The sequence below is a fragment of the Boleophthalmus pectinirostris genome, unplaced genomic scaffold (genome assembly GCF_026225935.1).
Source record: "Boleophthalmus pectinirostris isolate CB_2022bp ecotype Guang Dong unplaced genomic scaffold, ASM2622593v1 HiC_scaffold_16, whole genome shotgun sequence".
NCBI classification, from domain to species: Eukaryota; Metazoa; Chordata; class Actinopteri; order Gobiiformes; family Gobiidae; genus Boleophthalmus; species Boleophthalmus pectinirostris.
Window position 1 is genome coordinate 15,656,905 of NW_026571095.1, and position 20,514 is coordinate 15,677,418.

Sequence of the window (20,514 nt, forward strand, 5' to 3'; positions counted from 1 at the left end):
AGTAGAAGCAGAATTTGATTTAAACATGTCTACCTTGTATCTGGAGACACGGGTCAAGTTTATGAAATTTAAAGTATAAATTCTTTAAAGTTGCATTGTGTATGGTGGAGGATCCCCCACTTGCTTTTCTCCATGGAGATGTTGTTACTTTATCTGGAATGTTTCATAGTATGGCATTAAACCTTTCTGTCATAGAGACCAAAACAGGCCAAGTTACAGGTCAGAACTGTGGAGAGGCAACCCCACTGTCAGGATGCCTGTTTTTGTAGGTGTTTTTACGCTATATAACCACCTGTATTTAAATAAATGTAAGGTAGAGCTGTTTAATGTCTGTGGAACATTCCAAACAGATAAAAGACATATCCATAGAAACAAGAACGTCACGGACCTCCATCCAAAAAGTTACACAGTACACATTTAAAGATGTACTAACTTTGCTGCTATAGGAGACACAACACTTCCTTATGTCCCTGTAGATGTTATTGTTTTGTTTTAATGTTCCAGACTATAGCTTAACTTATGTATCAACCTTCATTTATTAAAACATGTTCATCACACAAATCCAACATTAAAAAATCAGCTTTTCTGCCATATTGTACATGTATAGGCAAATCAAGCTTTGGAGACAAGCAACAGACCCTCACAAAGAAAAGCTACATAATGCACCTTTAAAGTCTTTTAAAAAATCTATAGTATTGTTGTAATAAGCAGTAAGATTATGGAGTTTCTGATTTAGAGTGTATTTACTGTTTCATATGACCACATACATTTTTAAGCCTCCGTTTCTAGATTTCACAATGAATCAAATTTCTTTTTCCTTTAAAACAAAAAAAAAAAGTGTGGAAAAAAGTGTGGGAAATCCATAGAGGAGAGACTAGACAAATCCATAATGATTGACAGTAGGGCAGGAAGCACAGCGGGTGTGTACCTCGGAGGACAGGGCACTGGGAGTACAGAAGACAAGGGGAGAAGCTGGTTCAAAGCGTACACGTCAAAATGGCCGTCATGAGGCAGCAGGTGAATGTGGCCCTCTCAGCCTGCCCTTTGTGATATTGCTGTACACTCGTGGTTCTTTTAAAGAGCACTTCTGGAGCCAGGGTCTGGGTTTGCAGCACACCATGTGTCTTAATAGTTTGAAATGACACGAATCCTAACAAACACGTCCCCTACTGTGGCACAACTCCACTCTCCATTTGTTCTACACGCGTGACTCATGTGCTCTCTCTCATTTCTGCTCCTACTGTATTTCCCCCCGGACTTCAAAACATCTGTTGAATAGCCATAATCTTCCATTAATTGGGTTTTCCGAAATAGATGCAGCCCCTGTTCCTGAAGTCAATTTTCTGTAACAAGCTGTCGCCGTGCTACTATTATGTGAAGCTCATATCATACACTGTTTTTCAGTCAGGGAATAGGAGATGCACGCACTTTGCCACATGGTTGTTTAAAGAATCAATGCTCAATTTAGTAGGTCAGTACATATTAGGACAGTACATCTGAGTGAATGTCAAAGTGTTCCCAGTGGTACAAAACAAGAAAAATACACAATGCATAAAGTACATGCAGTGGAGGATATTACTTTTTAATTTGCATGTACAAGACGACACTTCTTTTATTGGTTGTAATCTTTGAGAGTTACCACAGGGAATAGCCTGTCTCCATCTCATCCTATTCTTTATATTAATGCATATATAAATAGTACTCCAGCAGGTCTACAATTTCACACTACGAAGCTTTACTACTGATAATAGGTAATAGTTTTCAATACGCTTTAAGAAAGTCTGCACAACTCCTATGCCAAAAAGTAGTTTTCATCTGATGGCAGAAGAAAGAAATAGCTTAATGACTCATACAGGGATCAATATTGCAGCATATGCTTAGAGTAAAATCAACTCAAAATTACTGAAGCTGTTGCAAAATTTACAGAAGAGTAAAACGTGAATTCATTTTTGAAATTGCACTGCTGTGCCAAGTACACTGTTATTGTTTTATTACTACTAATTCTGCTATTAAGATTTCTATCAGGCCTACTTCAACTTTAAAGCTGAGGGATAAGAGTATATTTTTGTATGTGCATTTGGCGTTTGCGCCAAAGAGTATGTTATGCTGAAAACAGTATTCTGATTGGCTGTGCTTGGGCAGTCTACCTTAGTTTCACTTTGCCATCTGAAAAAAGATGTTTTAAACCACCACACAGGTTCAAAAATTAACACATGTAAATGTTCTTCCTTTTCCAGTGTAAAAATCAGATACCTCAGCTTTAATCAACAGCAAATATCAAATAAACCACATTATTACACGACCATCTTGCCTGAGAGGTGTAACATCAAATCTCATGAATTATTTTACATTTTTTTTATCCTAGGTATTGGCATAGGTATAGTAGTATGCTGTCAAATATTAGCATTTTAGCTAGTGAAGATGAAGATGATGGTAACCATTTGCCTTCAGTGCCTCTTCTTCTAGGTAATGACTCTGCTTTTCAATATTTTAGAAGAAATACGCATTAATAAAATATGACACGGTATCAGCCAAAAAGAAAAGTTTAAATAAATGCAGTGTGTTAAGTGTGACAGATCAGATTATGAGATAATCATCCAATTATCATTTTTTCTGTCTCCATTTAATTTCAAAACCTTCTCCTAAAAAGTCTCCCCCCTACTCCCTCTTTCCCTGCGCTGTCCAGTGATGGCCCCAGTCTCTTCTCAGCGGGACACCACTAGCTCATTGCTTCACAGCGGGATCACGTTAAATGGTTAATGAACTGTACCTGCTATCTTCTCCGCATTGCACTTTCAATCACTGCTTGCTTCTTTTCCTGTCTCCTCCTTTGTCTAATACTTTGTCACTATTTTTCTGACAAGTGGCAATGCATTTAAAATCCTTCTTATTTGGGGGCTCAGAGAACTTGCCATACTAAAGTCATTTGTTTTCATTGCAGATTAGGCCTGGTAATCTGACAAGGCTCAAATACAATATGGGATTGATTGGATGTTGAAATGAGTGCGGCGAGGTCAGTGTGCTAGTAAATTGATTTGGTGAATGGATTCGAGATAGAGCCAGGGTGCTGCCAGTTGCCTGTCAGTGAAGCTTGGAAAACATGCCTTCATAGTTTTTTGTTTTTTTTGAGGCGATCTGTGATAAGGAGGCTGATCTGGACTATTGAGATTCAGCCATGGAACAACAGACCAGCAGAATGTGTTGCCGTGCCAACCGAGCCCCATCAGAGTGCAATGGTTAAATGTAAAAAGATCCACTGCCAATGCAAATATAGGTTGCCATCTGTTTTCATTGTGTTCCTCCTTTGTTGTAGAGGAGTGGAAGATTTGTACGCAGTGTAATTAGTATAGTGAAAATGTATGCCTGCTTTGGCACTGCAGATCTCTACTTGCTCATGTTTAATTAGCAAATCTGGAAAGGTGCTAAAGATTCCACCGAGTCATTTATAATTTTTATTTTATTTTATTTATTTATTTATTTCGGTCACAGGTATATTTTGACTTTAATTCATAAACAGTCATATTTAACATATATAGACCGAAAAGGTGCAGGCTGAAGCTTAAGCTTAGATATATAATCAAACTTAACATGATCACTGACAGGTAACAGAAAAAATGAAAATCTCTTAATGATTTAACACTTGTCACAATACCAAAAGTTCAAACTATTTCTATATGGAAAAAAGGCTTTAGACACAATGCTGATTTTGTTACCATAATGAGGATTAAAAACACAACATATTGTAAATGTCAACACAAAATTTGAGCCATTGATTAAATAGTGCCACGCGCTACTAGCTCTGTTATAGTACAATAGATCTAGACAATCTAAGGGATTCAGTTCAGGAAAGATCTGAATGTGTCAATTTTATGCAATGTATTATCAAATAAGCATCTAGTTTATGCTAGTTTCAGTACTGATTAGTATCTGAATATATCTTACATATATTAAGAGCAACATGCTACAAATGGATCGACATGTGGTCAAAATGTCATGGGTGACAGGTTTAATTGAACAAATAACAATAACAAAATAACAATGCACTAATACATTGACGTAAGACTGCATACATTTTTAAAGCACGAAACTTCTGCAGAACATGCTTTCTCTACTATTCTACTATATAATTTCCTAACTTTGACAAGTTGCTAAAGTTTGGGTGATGAACTTAATTCCTCACTTTAAAAACTATTAATTTCCAGTCGGGCTGAAGAGATGCGGCCGAGACAAGAAAACAGCGGACGTGTTGCTTAGGAACAGTGTGGAATAATCGTAACTTTTTCTTGAAGCATCTGATCTTATCTCCCATGGTGCGAACTGTTAGTGTTCTTCTATGGGCTTGTGTGTGTGTGCGTGTGTGTGTGCGTCTGTGTGTGTGTTTGTGCGTGTGTGTGTGTGTGGTCGGGGGAGAGGGGGGTGCTATCAGAACTCAGGTTTAGCAGAGGTTGTTCCTAGGCAACTGTTTTTCCCATAAAAGTTGTTTGTTTTTCCCTTCATTTGTGTTCATTAAAGAAGTTCCTACACAAATACAATTTCTGGTTATTGGAAACTTCTTTTACTTCCCCTTTAATCCATTTAAAACAACAATAAAGGTGCTTATATTGTGCTCTTATTTTGTGAAAAAGTCTCAAACAGGCTTTTAGGAAAGGTTAAGAACAAAGAAAGGTTTATCGATGTAACAACAATGCACTTCTGTGCACTCAGACCTCTGTCAAAGAAAGCACTTCTGTAACGATTGTATGGGAATTTAGTTCTTAGACATGCAGAGGCTTAAACTTATTTTGTATAACAAAAGCTTTATACTAAGAAAACTATCAAGACTATGTCTTAGTTCAAAGTTTATTTTAATATGTACGCACTATATAACTGTGATGCTGTACAGTTTTTTGTGTTTGTCTTTTATATATTCTTGAAATGTTGTTGTGTTGTTGCTCTATGGTAGAGTTCAGGTGGATTGATAATGGGGATGGATTTTAAAGAAACAGTTACATGAAATTTAGCATCTTTTGATATTTTCTTTATTTATCAAAAGTGTTCTTGCACAGAATACAAGTTACATAATATAGTAGCTGGTGTGATGATAGATGTTACTAATAGGCCTGGATGCCTGCTGATGTTTAATCTTATCTAATTAGGCTTGTAAAACCATAGCAGTAAAATGGATCACTGTAATATATATATATATATATATATATATATATATATATATATATATATATATATTATATATATATATATATATATATATATATATATATATATATATATATATATAGATATAGATATATATTTACATCTCTGACAGCACAGTCTGAGCTGCGGCTTATTACAGCTCCTACCCAGAGCCGCCCACACAGACAGTGTATTGATTTGCCTGATGCTTGGTACAGTAGGAGTCGCTTGATTCCCAGTTAATTGGCTATACGTGAGGTGTTTAATTAGGTGCTTTGAACTGGGATGTTGCAGGTGGGAACCTGTGGCAGATTCTGTGATTTTTACCGTGGCCTAATTAAAAGTGTCTTCCTGAAAAAGACATGGCCTCAGCTCTGCGTTACCCAAACACACCTGTTGTGCTTTGCATGTGTGTTCTTTGTGATGTGTGAGAGAGACTACCTGCTGCTTCTACTAACAAGGATGTCCACGTGCAGATCGCCTGTAATTACAACAGCCCAGCAGTCATTAGGATCATAATAGACAGCATAGCCCCTTTGGCATAATACTTTGACTTTTATAAACCACTGACAACATGGGGCTAGGAGATCATAACAATATGAAACACCATGCTTGGACATTCTTCATCCTGCCTAGCTAGTTTAAGTCAGTTATAATCTTATGGTGTAATAATGTCTCCTTTAAATAAACCAGGCTTAAGACACTGTACTGACATGTTTTGTAATCTTATTGGCTAAATCTTAGAGACAGATTTCCCACCCCAATAACATATACACTTCAGCTGATGTCTTATGCATCATAGCTGCACCAAAAAAGGTAAGAAAATAAATGGCAAAACTCAATGACGGTTAGGCCCGTCACAATAATTACTCTATATTGACTTACCATTCAATATATAAAACATGGGTCAATATATTTTGGGCTCAGTACTTATCATGGGCACATTTTCTTTCAAATTTGTGTCATTTTTGTTGTAATACAAAAACATGTGAGCAGTAAAGGGTTGAAAAAGTAACTTCTGTGGCTAATTCAGCTATTTATTTGTTGCAGCTCAGGTCATTTCATGATTCTTTATATTTAATAATGGTTCACTGGGGTTATATTACTTTATTTTCATTGTGTCAGTGGCATAAAGTAGTTTCAATATTATTGTTCATCGCAATAATTCTCTATAGCAATATATCTTCAAAATGTGTTATCATGACAGGCCTATTCAAGGGACTGTTAAAACCAATCTAATGAATGAGATTCCATGAAAAAAAACATACCCACCTTCCTTAGAATCCAACCATTTAAAATTATGTAAAAAATTAAATAATAAATACATAAATAAATAAATAAAATTTCTAAAAAAATCAAGTAGGCTAAAAGTTTGGGATGCCATGTTCCTCTCAACGTGCTTTACTCAAAGATTTCAGGTTGGTTTATTGTCAAAGTGTGAGGCATTTTCAACTGGGAATATACCAATTTAAAGCCACAAGATGCTGTTCCACATAACGTTAATTATGGCCCCTGTTTGACGTCACCTGAAAACTAAATGAGAGGAAAGCTTCATTAAGGACTGATCCAGTTTTGCATGGTACGGAAACTCTTTTTAAAGTGTATTTCCTTGTATGAGATAGGAAGTTTGACTCTTACTCTAACTTAATAAATGGTGTAGTTTTGAGTGGTGTAGCCTCATCTTTAATATGTTATCTCGGTGCTTTCTTTTACTTTACTCAACTTCTGGTTTAGAAATAAATGTTATATTCCCAACTTGGATATTTTGTTTAGCTATATAGTGCCATCTGTTGGATCAATTTTGAAACTACCAGGGAAAAATGTTAACCCGTGTCACAGAATTCGCTGGTATTGTTTTAGTTGTTTTTGGGTGTAAGAAAAAAAATTTAAATATAGACTAGCCCAACACATTTCTGTAGGCGGAGGTCAAAAAACTTCAAATGGTTTTCACAGTTTCATTTTGGCTGATGGGCCTAATGAAGCCCCCTGCATGCTCGTCCATATGCGCACAGACTGGTAGCGTGGATGCTGTGCGTTTCCATGGAATTGGCTGAGTCATCTCCGAGCAAACATGTTTAGGCAAGAATAAGTCAAATGTCATATTCCCCAAAGTAACCCTGTCACATGGACATTCACAAGGGAATTGTACTGTCTAATGCCATCTGGAAGGCCTATCATTTTAGTGGAAACGCGCTCTACCCAACTGAAAGAAAAATGAAAACTCTTTAAATTTAATTTCGTTTATAATATGGTGAAATACTCTTCACAATTAGGCTAAAATAAATAAATGTACAGACTTACGTCCTGGATGTGCTGCACTGTAGTGGGCGGGGTTAAGTGATCATGTGACACTGCTGAAGAGCCGCCGCCATGTGGCTCTGGAGGTCTTCTGTCTTGTTAGGTCTCGTCGGGAGCAAAGGAGTACTGAGAGGCATGGTAAGTCATCCTAGCGTTATTGGAATAGTACTTATGTTTACGCAATGAAGAGCATTCAATAGGACCTGTATCTTCTCTCTTTCGTGGTGACAAACGTAGGTCGGAGTGAGGCGTCTATTTATAAACAAACTGCGTAACCGCTCTCTGGTGTAACAAGCATATTGGTCCGACTGTCAAGATTAGCCTGATGTGAATGTTTCTCATTCATTGTTTGGGCAGTATCATGGATTAGTGATTGTAAAGCACTAAACACAGATGCGTTTCTGCGTTCAAAGATGCTATTCTGTTCAGATTTTTGCTGATGTAACGGTTTAGCTTGTAGCTAACGGTGTTCAGCTACCACAAATATTAGGGTTAAGCATAGACCTGTAGGGAAGGAAGCTCACGGTAATCCCTTTTGTCTGCCACACAGTGAGTGGCATTTACAATGAAACACTCATTTGTGTGTTAGAAATCTAATATCCAAAATACTGTCTCATTGCTTGTGCCATTCACACACTATACCACTCAAACACAGTTAACCTAGTGTGCTTATTATGAAAAGAAAAACATTAGGCCTGCATTTTGTTTGTGCTTTTCAGATTCAGTTTTAAGTAATAGTCACATGACATAACTCTTGCAAAATCAGGACATGGGTGAGTCTCATGAATATTACGAGTTACAATTATGATGGTGGAGAGAACCTGGCAAACTAACTGTCTTTGCGCCCAGGGCCTTTTTTAAACAAAGATTTCAAATATTCTGATGTAAATACTAAATACTAAATTAGGCGTGGTAGATACTGATAAATTATGCAACATGTAACTTCCATTTTCTTTGTTACTATATTAAAACCATTATCTACTATTGACCTTTAGTTCATTTACAGCTCTTCTGATATGTTACTATGTTGTAAAAATTCTATCTTATCTTATGATAGAGGTTTTCTTGCTTGTGTTTTTAGTGTGCGCAAGTGGGAGATTGGCAAACAGCCAAGTCTATCTATGAGTTTTCTGCTACAGATATAGATGGTAATGAAGTCTCACTGGAAAAATACAGGTAAAGTAGTTGTAATATTTCAAGTTTACAGACAAGTATTTGTATCTTAATTGATATGTTTTTGTATTTTAGAGGATTTGTTTGTATAATCACAAATGTGGCCTCTAAATGAGGAAAGACCAGGGTAAACTACACTCAGCTAGCGGGAATGCACGCCTCCTATGCTGACAAAGGTTTACGCATCCTGGCTTTTCCATGCAACCAGTTTGGAGGACAGGTATGTACTGATGTAACCTGTGGTGGTTGCATCATTTTTGTTCATTTTTTGCCTTTTGATTTGTATGATGCAGGAACCAGGAACAGAGGCTGAGATAAAGGAGTTTGCCAAAGGCTACAATGCTGAATTTGATATGTTTAGTAAGATTGAAGTCAATGGAGACAATGCCCACCCTCTCTGGAAGTGGATGAAGGCTCAGCCAAAAGGCAAAGGAACCCTCGGGAAGTAGGTTTCAAGCCCAACTCTTGTTTCTACAATTCAACCAGCCCAGTAGCCCAGTTATAGTAATTAATCATGAACCATCCACCAGGTCTTTTTTGTTTTATTGATAGACTTGTATTATCAGTTGTTGAATATTTTTGTGTTTCCACAGTAACATCAAATGGAACTTCACAAAGGTAATTTCAAGAAATACTGTGCTTATTTAGCCATTTGGTAAGAGTAAATAAATGTGTGTTGTGTATTATTGCAGTTTCTCATAAACCGAGATGGGCAAGTGGTGAAGAGATATGGCCCCACAGATGATCCAAGTGTAAGCCGTTTAAACATGCGTTTGTAACTTATTTTACCTATTTAAAAGTAATCTCATGTCTCTTCTGTTGTAGGTGGTGGAAAAGGATCTGCCCTCATACCTGTAAACATGTTTTAAGTGTTGGCCTTTCATATGAACTTTAAGGTGCAGCAGTGTGTGTGTCTGACCTATGACGGCTTGTCTGTAAACCCTACTATGGGGAAGACTAGCCTGATTTTAAGCGTGCAACTGAAACAGAGCTCACCTGCATCCACCACCTTCCCTGTTCATGAGTGAGGCCACAAGTTCTACTTTGATTACATTTAAAGTAAAGGCATTCCTTCACCCAGAGTAAATATACTTGTCACAACTCTTTGAATTAAGCCATGTTTTTTGTCTTCAGAAACATTAAAATTAAATGACACATTTGCACTTTTATGCACTGCATTTAATAGATGTGCGATTCTGTTGCTTGAAGAGTTAAAGGTGGCATTGATTTTGTATGAATTACAAAGTGATAACCTGTTAACTAATAAACACTGAAAATGAGCAATGTGAGATATTGTCTTGAACCACAACAATAGCTCTTACTGTTGCATATGGATTGAATTAAGTCTCAAATCTATTAATTCACAAAACTGCCAGTAGACTATTTGAGTTAAAAGTGCACAGTGTAAGTTTTCTTGTGGAGAGTCAACCATCTGCTTGTCTTCATCAAGATGCTCTACAGTATGGCATTAACTTAAGCATCTCCATGAAGACGAATATATGACACCATCAGGCCAAGTTACAGGTCAGATCTGTAGACAGGGAACCTGTACAAATACATGCTTTTTAAGTGAGCATTAAAACACTAATAACTGATTCATTCAAGCTATAACATCCCCATGAGACAAATAAGTGGCGGACCCTCCAGAAAAGTTACACATTGCACCTTTATGGTTGAATGGTTATAAATGACAGCATCTCGACATTCTTGGTTTTGGTCGCTTTTCTTTAGTAATATTTTTTTCTGTGGGCTTTACCATATGACGCGTTTGAGCTACGAGCTCTTGCGCCCCTGCGCACGACGTCAACGCACAGCAGCGGCAGCGGCGGCGCAGGAGAGATGAGCAGCTGCACCACTGGACTGTCGCGGCGTTTGCCAAGCTGAACACGCAAAGATGCTGCCATGTACGTTTTTTGCAAACCTGCCTGTTATACTGAGGCTAGAATCAGGTTTAACAAATAGTTGCACGCTCGTTCCCTCCTCGTGAGTGGCTTTGGTGAGAGAAGCAGGCTGTACATCTTCGCTTCCAGAAATGGACGGAAGGACTGCGGAACCCGGGGATGACGGGAGCCGAAGCGAGGCGTCCGGCTCCTGCTTGCAGCTTGACCTGGGGGACACCGGTCTGTATGCTATTTGAGTTTATTTCAATACAGTGCATTCTATTGTATTCTATTGTATTGCACATTATAAGCAACATTCATGGGGTACACCAGGCCTGCCCAAACCCCAACTTGGCCTCTGCCAATATACAATAAAATTATTACGTTTTAGGGCTGGGTGACTAAAATGAATTGAAGAATTCAAGCTTCCAGACTGAAACCTAAGACGTGGGATTTGATAATACATTAAAGGTTAATAATAAGTCCCATGATGTAAAATCAATGGACCGCTATTTAAAGTGACTTAAGTTCACTGTAGTTCGTTAGACAAGTAAAGTTTTACAATATGCTGTTTTTGATGGTCTGATTCAAATCTTCATAACACACTCTATGTCTGGCTATATTTGAAGAACGCTTTACATAATCCGCTATGGAATTATAACATAAACTCCTCTAATCCTTTCTGGGTATCAATTACTACCATTACTGTGGACGACCCAACAATGCATTCAAACAGTGGCATGTCAAGTTCGCTCTAACTACTACTTTTAGTACTAATACACATTACATCCAAATGACAAAGTCTTATAGTACCAACAAGTGTGTATGTTTTGTGCTGCAGGACTGTGGAGATTATTATTAATACCAAATCCAAACAGATTATAGTTGTGCACAGGGAGGGAGTGAGATGTTCCAAGCCTGTAGTGGGCTTGAAATCCATTTGTGTTTTTATGACTGTCAAAACAACAGACTGCATGCACTCGCACTTATATTGACAAGTTCTAATCCTCTTTACTCAAACTTAAAGGCCTGTCATTGGTTCATTTGGCACAATGTATCTATGCCATCAGTAATGCATCAAATTATATATTTATGTGAACTGAACGTGTATTTTGATGATAAAAACAAAACAAAATGCTGGCCCGTAGTCACAATAGTGCTCTGACCTTAATCCTCACAGATTCATTGTGTATGCCCTGTCATTGTCTCTATTGTTCTAACTATCTGACCTGTAACAGGTGTTCTCAACCTTATTTGTAACAAAGGAGTCATGAAAACAAAATATTGCATAGGCTATTGTTGTAGAAATAATTCAAATAGCCCAAATGTGGCAGGAGTCTATGGATGTCTAATGCAGTGGAGGGTGGTTTACATTACATAAGTATGTAGTTTTTATGCATTATTGATGGCATGAACCTTAGTCGTAGTAGTAGTTGTAACTATTACTACTATTACTTTTCTTTCTGCTCCTTTTCATTTATTTCTTATATGTTTAATTTTATACCACATTGATGTCTTTCTATATTTTATGAAATAAAGAAATCAATAAATCCATACAGTACATAAATAAATTAATAGGATGTATGATGACATAGGTCAGCTATTGGCAAAGAAATGTCAATAAAAGCTGGCGGTGTCCTTGGTACAGCAGAGCAATACCTTTCATGTATCAGTTAAATTGTCACTACACAGTACTGTCCAAGTATGTTGCACTGGCAATTTGCATTGCTGTGTGGCTCAGTGGAAAAGTCACAGTGCATATGCAGGTGAACCTGTCTGCTATATGCTATAGCCTCATAGGGTTGAAATTAAAATATTCAATAAATCATAAGTTTTCCTGAATAGATTTAGTATATGGTCTTGATCTTTGTCAGAACTGGCACAACCCATTAATGAAATAAGTTTAATTAATTAAATAGTGTTGAAAAATTGTCTCTTGTTATAGTCTCATATACTGCATGACATTACTAGCATTTTCACACATCACTAAAACCATTTCACTTTATTGATATTATATGAGTTCATCTCTTTTACTTCCAAGTATTGTGTAGTAGTGCACAATGCTGAAACATCTGCTACAGTGTCCTCATCTTTAACATGGCTTAAAGGGTATTTATCTCCGCCCTGTCCACAGTGCATCCTTAATCTCACACGACCGGAAACTCTACATGATTATTAAAAAACACTCACTACACTTCCATAGCCACCACTGATAACATCCATACACTCTATTTTTATCCTGATGCCCCATCAGTGTCTTTTGATTTGAACAGATTCTGGTCAGTTTTATGCACTGTCTTCTTCTAATCCCTGTTTCTGATTGGTTTGCCCCTTGATCTGGAGGAAGCAGCCAATCGTAACGCTCAGATTAAAAGTCAATCCAATAGACTTTTTGCCTGACAAATCTCGGTGGTGCAAGAATAGTAGAAGCACAGTGCACGTTGCAGTTTAGATTTTTTTGTTTTGGTTAAATTTGAAAACTATAAACTATGTACTGAAGCCCCCTGCTGGTGAGTGTCAAACTGAATTTGTAGTAATTAAGTCTATATAATTATTTTGTGCCAGCGTTTGTTAATTGTCACAACACATTAAATAATGCATTGTAGTGGGAGCTTTGTAACCTCTTTTCTCATTCTCTATCCACAGATCCAGCCAGAAAAGCTCAGATAACAGAGGTGAGAACTGAGAACACAGGCCTAGCATTTGTGTGAGCTAATTCCTTCTTAGTGCTCTTATTTAATAGCCTGTATTCAAAGCCTATTGTTTTACATTAGTATAAAACAAGCTATAGTTTTTTTAGACATTTAGTCAAGACAATGAGGATGACTTGTAGGTTTGTAGATGACTAATTATTTTATGTAGATTATTATTAGGATTTATATGGGTCAACAGCAGAAGTGAGTGACTGAGTGAGTAAGCTGAAGATTTGTTATTTTTTGTATTAGTATGTAAAAAGACAGATTAAACTCATGATTTACTAATTTAATCTGTCTTTACATAAATACATTCTTTCCTAGTACCTTTCTGCATAAATAGTTGTTTTGCATGATTTCCTGTACAGTTGTAGTCTTGTGGGTACTGTATAGGTCTGATACATAGTGACTTACGTAATCGTTTCCAGTCGACTAATCGATTGACAGGAATTTCAGCGTATGTTTTCTAGTATAAAACATATGCTGAAATGTAAATACATTGCTAAAGAGTTTAGTCATTACATTTACAATATTATATCACTACAAACTGTGACTAACAGTTCTTTTAGTAGTCAACAGGTCTGCGATTATTTTTGGATTACTTGATTAAGTCAAGCCTTGGAGATTTTTTTGGTAAAAGTGAACCAGTTAAAAGTAAAGTTTAATTAAAATCAGTAAATATATAGATTTTGTCTCTTCCCTGTTTGATTTAATAACAGTGCTGTTTTTGCAGCAAATGGTATGAGTTATATTTATCTGTTTGTAGTCCAGATAGCGATTAACGATAATAAAACTAGTCAATAATTATTCCATCAGATGATCAATCACCTTTTTTTCAGTTTAGTTGTTGCAGTCCTGATTAAATTAACACACAAACAAATCTATGCTTGTTGATTTTACCCAATTGGAAAACTTTTTTTTTTTAGTTTCTGGATTGTCTCCTGAATTGAACTGCATTTTGTGTGTTTTTTTATAGATGCCATCGCCATTTGGAGCAGGTCCAACCCACGAGAAGAAGATTGGCCACAGGAGAGTTGATGCCTCGGGGGAGACAACATACAAAAAGGCACTGACACTTTACCAGTTATTTACATTTCACTAACATACTGCTTTAGACCTTTTTAGCTACATAATATTATATAATAGTCCTCAAAGCATTGTCTCTACCTACAGCTCACTTTGTTATTCTTGTCTGCCTCCTACAGACCACCTCTTCAGCGCTCAAAGGGGCCATCCAGCTGGGCATCGGTTACACAGTCGGTAACCTCAGCTCCAAACCAGAGCGAGATGTGCTGATGCAAGATTTCTATGTGGTGGAAAGCATCTTCTTTCCAAGGTACTATCAGGGTTAACTCAAGTATGTATAACCCTAACTCTAACCCTAACCTTAACACGTACCCGTGATAGAGATATTTTAGTAAATTGTTGTGCAATTGTTTTCTTTTGACAGTGAAGGCAGTAATCTCACTCCAGCGCATCACTTCCCAGACTTCCGTTTTAAAACGTATGCTCCTGTGGCCTTCCGCTACTTCAGAGAGCTGTTTGGGATCCGGCCTGATGACTATCTGGTATGTGCTGCTTCATCAATTTTGTTCAGATGATGAACAGTGCAAATGGCCAATTATGGTGACAACATGCAGGTTTTAGTAGGCTTAGTTGGCCTAGTAGGGCCACCTTCTGCTTGTCCCCATGGAAATCTTTCCTATAATATTCCACAGTATGGCATATCTACTCTTCTATTTCCATGGTATCATGCATTTAATCTACCACCTTCAGAAAGTTATGCGTGTCACTTTAATACACTAAACCATCAAAAATATAAGCTTCCTTTAATATGTGTGCATTTGGCATGCTGTTTTATTTATTGGCACTTTGATGATTTTTTGTTGTGTTTTCATAATCACAATCAATCACACATTATCTTGCATTTACTGTGTACACCAACTCAGGGAACAAAGACTTTGTTTGTAGAACCACTGTTTGACACTGAACCTTCACCTGTGCAAAGAGATTAATCACTTCCTATTTAAATCCATTAAGTATTATTGTTACATGTATACTGTATACAGGTGGCTTTCTTTTCACATTTTCCCACAGAAGGCAGTGGGTGAAGTCTAGTTTGGTGATGGTACGTGGTGTAAACACACTTTTCTAAGTCTAAATGTGCAAGTTTCACACGAACACCCACAAAGCCTTTTGATAAACACTAGTGGGAAAAAGCAATGTCGAAACAATGTCTTATTAATGCAGCAAGGGAAACACAATGACAAGTGTGTCTCTAACTCTGTAATCTTTGAAGTAGTTAAAAATGTCTATATTTTTATTCATCTTTTTTGCAGTATTCACTTTGCAATGAACCTTTGATTGAGCTGTCAAATCCTGGAGCCAGTGGATCGATATTCTATGTCACCAGTGATGATGAGTTTATCATTAAAACTGTACTACACAAGGAGGCAGAATTTCTACAAAAGCTACTACCTGGATACTACATGGTAAATCTTTCTTATACCTATATATATATATATATATATATATATATATATATATATATATATATATATATATATATCCAAAACTAAACAGTCATCTCAGGAAAGAAGTGCAATGAAATTGGAAGAAACAAGTATTGTTTCAGGACAAATGATTTGCTCAATACATAAGGAAATCTTAGAGTTTTAGACCAAACTGTGCATGACTGTTTGTGTTCAGTGTTGGAGTGTTTAAGAATAAATCTGCCGGTGAAACTTCTAGGCACCGTTATCCTCTTTATCCTATCAGTGTTTTGACCCTGGTCAGTTGTGACGCCACCCACTGGCTGTTTTAAGCATAATAGTGGTTTGCCTGGGCTATGTGAGCCAAGTACTACTTAACCGCACAGTGTGGTCACGCTGTGAGAGCAGGTGTACTGTACCATCATCACTGTACTAACTTGTAACTGCATGTGTTCTTCACAGAACCTGAACCAGAACCCAAGGACCTTGTTACCAAAGTTTTTTGGACTGTATTGTGTTCAGTGTGGAGGCAGAAATATCAGAATTATTGTAATGAACAATATTTTACCACGCTCAATACGAATGCATCTTAAATTTGACCTAAAAGGATCAACATATAAAAGACGTGCATCAAAAAAAGAAAGAGAGAAGTCCAAACCCACTTTCAAAGACCTGGACTTTCTCAGCGATGTCCCTGAAGGCCTCTCACTAGACCAGGACACCTATAGTGCACTAGTGCGGACTCTGCAGAGAGACTGTTTGGTAAGCCAATCTACTATTTATATTTTGCCATGACTTTTCAAGTGTACACATCTTTCATAAATACAGTTTTACTCTCAGGTTCTTGAAAGTTTTAAGATCATGGATTACAGCTTGCTACTTGGCATCCACAACAAAACTCTTGCAGAAAAAGAGATTCAGTGCCAGGCATCACCAGCAGGGGGCACTGATTCCAAGAGGCCTGTACTTCAGAGAGCCTTGTATTCCACTGCCATGGAGTCTATACAGGGAGACTCGATGTGCAGAGACACACTGGACCATGATGTCACGTAGGGCACTAAAATAATCTTAATATCTCCTCAGAAGCTCAATAGACCAATGTACCAATATGCTATGTCTTTTTGCAGAATGGGAGGTATTCCAGCTGTGGGACCAAAAGGAGAAAATCTACTGCTTTTTGTTGGAATCATTGATATCCTGCAGTCCTACAGGTGTGTAATAATGAGTACTGGCATTTCCCATGTCTTTTGAATAGCACTGTATGAAAACTGACACTCCACGCTGCATAAATAAGGCTCTGATTGACCCTTGTGTTGCCAGGTAACAGGAATAAATGACTGTTGAGAGCAGCTAAATGATTTAATTCTCTTCTCTGACAGGCTGATTAAGAAGCTGGAGCACTCTTGGAAGTCACTTATCCATGACGGGGTAAGTCATTCTCACACATCTGTTACATAACCAACCAAAACATCACATCTTATAATGTCAATAAGCACAAGCGAGTTTCCTCTCATTACACAAGTAGAGTAGTTGTGATGAATTAAAATGTGCACATTGAATTATAATGCATTGTCTAAAATGGCTCATATCTTTCTCTCTCTCAGGACACTGTGTCAGTTCACAGGCCTGGCTTCTATGCTGAGCGATTCTTCAAATTCTGTACTACCACTGTCTTCAGGAAAAGCTGCTGTAGGTTCACACATTTATGAACTGCTAGTTTTTATTAGTTAGTTTGAAAACTCAAAAATCTTTATTATTCGTTCAGCTCTTCGTCCATCTCCTTCAAAGAGAGGACGAGGAACCCTATCTGCATCCAGGTCTAATGCTGGGTCCACATCACAGCGTCCCTCACTGACTGAAGACCGCCGGGAAAACCTGGACAATCTGGAAAACCTCAGAGGGGCACGGAGTTTCGCAATGCTCGAGGACAGTGGTGAGTGTCAGCGCAACAAAAATATACCTGAAGCTTCACTATCTGATCATTTTGTTTCAGTGTTCTTGGTTTGGGTACTACAGTTTCGACACACTATTTGAATATGTTGTATTTAGTGGTCTTTTTTTTTTCTACCCTCAAATTGTTGTCTTACACTCTTGTGTACCCCCTATATGGTGTAATTGTGTTTTTTTCTATTATAGCGAATAACCAATATAATTTTTTCTTGTTTTAATATTTATGTCAAACTAATCCATCTTTCATTTAAATCTGAAATCATTCTGAGTTGCCTCAGGGGCCCCCTTACACCAGGTTGGGGAACACTGGGTGTAGTCCCATATTTGCTGGGATAGACTTTAGTCTCCTGCAACTCACCGTTTTGAAAAGTGGATGCTTTTCATTTGCCTAACATTAAATTTAGAATCTTAACAAAGAGGAAAAACATGTTTTGTATGTGTGTGTTTTTTTTTTTTTTATTGTTGTTGTTTATTTTTTTTTGTGTGTCAACTCATTTGGTCTGTTTAATTGTAAACTGGCAGCAGTTATCAACTAGTGTTTATTTCTTAGTAAAGTAAAGCACATAAACAGACAAATGAATCACCAATATATGTTTGTTTGTTTTTGTAGTAAAATTATTTTCTTCTTTCTTTCCCATATCTATCTATTGTTTGTATAATTACTCCATTAGGCCGAGAACCACCTTGCACTCCTCCTTCATTTGAAGATGCCACCACTGCATCGATCGCCACAACCCTGTCGTCTAACAACTCATTACCCACAACCCCTTTCGACACGCCTGAGCACCCACGCTACCGGAGACAGATGCTCTCTCCCAGCATGGCCAGGTGTGTGAGCAGACCAGTAGTCTGTCACCTCACTCTTTATTGTAGCTCTTGTTACATGGAATGGTTTCCTGTTGTGCACCCAGATCGCAGAAGGAGATTGTGGAGGTCCATGAGGAAAAGCAGGACACTATAACAGTAGAAGTTGAGCTCAGGTAAATAAATTGCACAAAACTGTACATAGGGACATAACACATATTTTCATAAAATTGCTCATTTCTCTGAGCAAAAATGTCTTCTGTAACCCATGATTATAACTAAGACCTTGTGCTAACTAGCAGTCATAAAGGATGATCTACACTAAACTATACCAAGTCTCCACTGCCCAAATTTCAGGATTTTTTCTTATTGTGCTATTGCCTATTCTATGTTATAATGTTTCCTCATCAAAAACATACCTTGAGTTGTGTCTTGTTTCATTCACACACAAATACTGTGTATTTAGGCTGTGTTCTTGCGTCATGGGGTTATACAGAGTATAGTGCTTCATTGTATTTTTAAACTCCATACACCTTCACAAGAATCAACATGACTTAAAGCTCATTACAGTCAAATGTTCTTGCTCTTGTGAAACCTTTAATCAAGCAAGTTTCACCAGCATACTAGATAAGACAAAAGATGGATCCAATATGGCTAATTTAACATTTTATTCAATTGTATTTCAGTAAAATTCCCAACAGCACCGAGCTTACCAAAGCAATAGAGAAGATCTCACCGGACCATCCTGAGCATCCTGTTGAGACCCCACCGTCATCCAGCACTCCAGCTCCAGCGCCTTGTTCATCTTCCACACTGCCCCCCTCCTTCACATCCTCCTCGGCCCCTCCTCTTTCCACCCAGTCCTCTGCCACACTTCCCCCCATCACCATACAGCCCTCATCAAAGCCCCTTCATTCCCCCACCAATTTAGAAGTTCCTGTTTCAACACCAGTGTTAACTCCCACAACCTCAGCACCAGCACCTGCATCAGCCTTCACTCCCATTCACCCAGCATCTTGTCAAAGCTCCACTGAAAGCTCCACCCACCAGCTGACCGCGACCCCGCCTACCTCCCTTCCCTCCAGCCCACAGCCACCCCCACGCCGCCCTCCGCTGACGTCCAGCAATCATCTGTCAGTTTCCAGTAGCAACAATTCCCTGGATGGAGAGGTGCAGGTTTCTGACATCTACTTTGTGAGTATTTACTGAGTTTACTCAGTTCTTGAATCCATGTAATTGATTCAGAGTGAAATCCCATTATGAAGGCCTTACTGTCTGTTTGTCCCTGGTGTACTGGGAGTTTCACAGTGGCCCAGTCAGGACAGCGTGGTAGAGTTGTGATAGTGAGAGCAAAACAAGTGTGCGTATACAGGGGTAGATTTAAATGTCTAAAAAGACAGACATTTTTTAGCTATTATTTTATCTAGCCAACAAAATAACAAACCAGCAAATAAACCAAAACTGATTCAAGACATACTATGTAACGTTTCTAGTGGCAAGTTTTCCATGTGCTTGTCTGAGGTCATTGCTTTGCTAACAATGTTCAGCTACAGTATATGGCATTAAACATATTTATCTACATGGAGATAAAAAGCTCAGGTCATTGTAGAGAAGTAAATACCTTTAATAAATTATGTCATACTGTGGAACATTCCATGCACAGCAATAATATTTCCATAAAGACAAGCAGGTGGTGGACCCTTTGCTAGAAAAGTTGCATGGTGTACCTTTAAAAAAAACAACTACTAATTTTTTTCCCTCTTATGTAAGTCACATAACATCCATCATGTAGGAATGGATTATCCAGTATCTTTTGTCCTTGTTTTAACCCACTGAAATCGCCTATAGAAAAAATAATGAATAAAACTATAAAATAATAATCCATGCAGGGACTTAAAACTAAGGAGCCTGTAGCCTCTCCATGAACCTTTCAGCCTACCCCAGAGCACACTGGAGCTGCTTTGAATGCACAATGCTCCTCTCTTCCGCACGAAGAGGGCACTGTCATGGCAATTAGGTTGAATCTTGCATGTTTTTTGCCATGCATCTAGA

The 20,514-nt window shown here is 37.8% G+C and overlaps 2 protein-coding genes across 2 annotated transcripts; both read left to right on the plus strand.

The window, feature by feature from the left end:
* The first annotated feature begins 7,471 nt into the window (after positions 1 to 7,471).
* Positions 7,472 to 9,923, plus strand: LOC110157283 (phospholipid hydroperoxide glutathione peroxidase-like). The gene is made up of 7 exons (XM_020921578.2): positions 7,472 to 7,608; positions 8,552 to 8,646; positions 8,719 to 8,863; positions 8,937 to 9,088; positions 9,237 to 9,261; positions 9,336 to 9,395; positions 9,469 to 9,923. Exons 1-7 carry the CDS (start codon positions 7,543 to 7,545, stop codon positions 9,499 to 9,501), a joined length of 576 nt encoding a protein of 191 aa, XP_020777237.1. The 5' UTR covers positions 7,472 to 7,542; the 3' UTR covers positions 9,502 to 9,923.
* A 133-nt stretch (positions 9,924 to 10,056) lies between these two features.
* LOC110159031 (phosphatidylinositol 4-phosphate 5-kinase type-1 gamma-like) lies at positions 10,057 to 20,106 on the plus strand. The gene is made up of 15 exons (XM_055151745.1): positions 10,057 to 10,763; positions 13,170 to 13,198; positions 14,193 to 14,282; positions 14,422 to 14,552; positions 14,667 to 14,784; positions 15,556 to 15,708; positions 16,171 to 16,470; positions 16,549 to 16,757; positions 16,836 to 16,919; positions 17,088 to 17,136; positions 17,313 to 17,397; positions 17,474 to 17,641; positions 18,330 to 18,486; positions 18,570 to 18,638; positions 19,149 to 20,106. The coding sequence occupies exons 1-15, from the start codon at positions 10,676 to 10,678 to the stop codon at positions 19,669 to 19,671; spliced, it is 2,253 nt and encodes a 750-aa protein (XP_055007720.1). The 5' UTR covers positions 10,057 to 10,675; the 3' UTR covers positions 19,672 to 20,106.
* Positions 20,107 to 20,514: the final 408 nt, after the last annotated feature.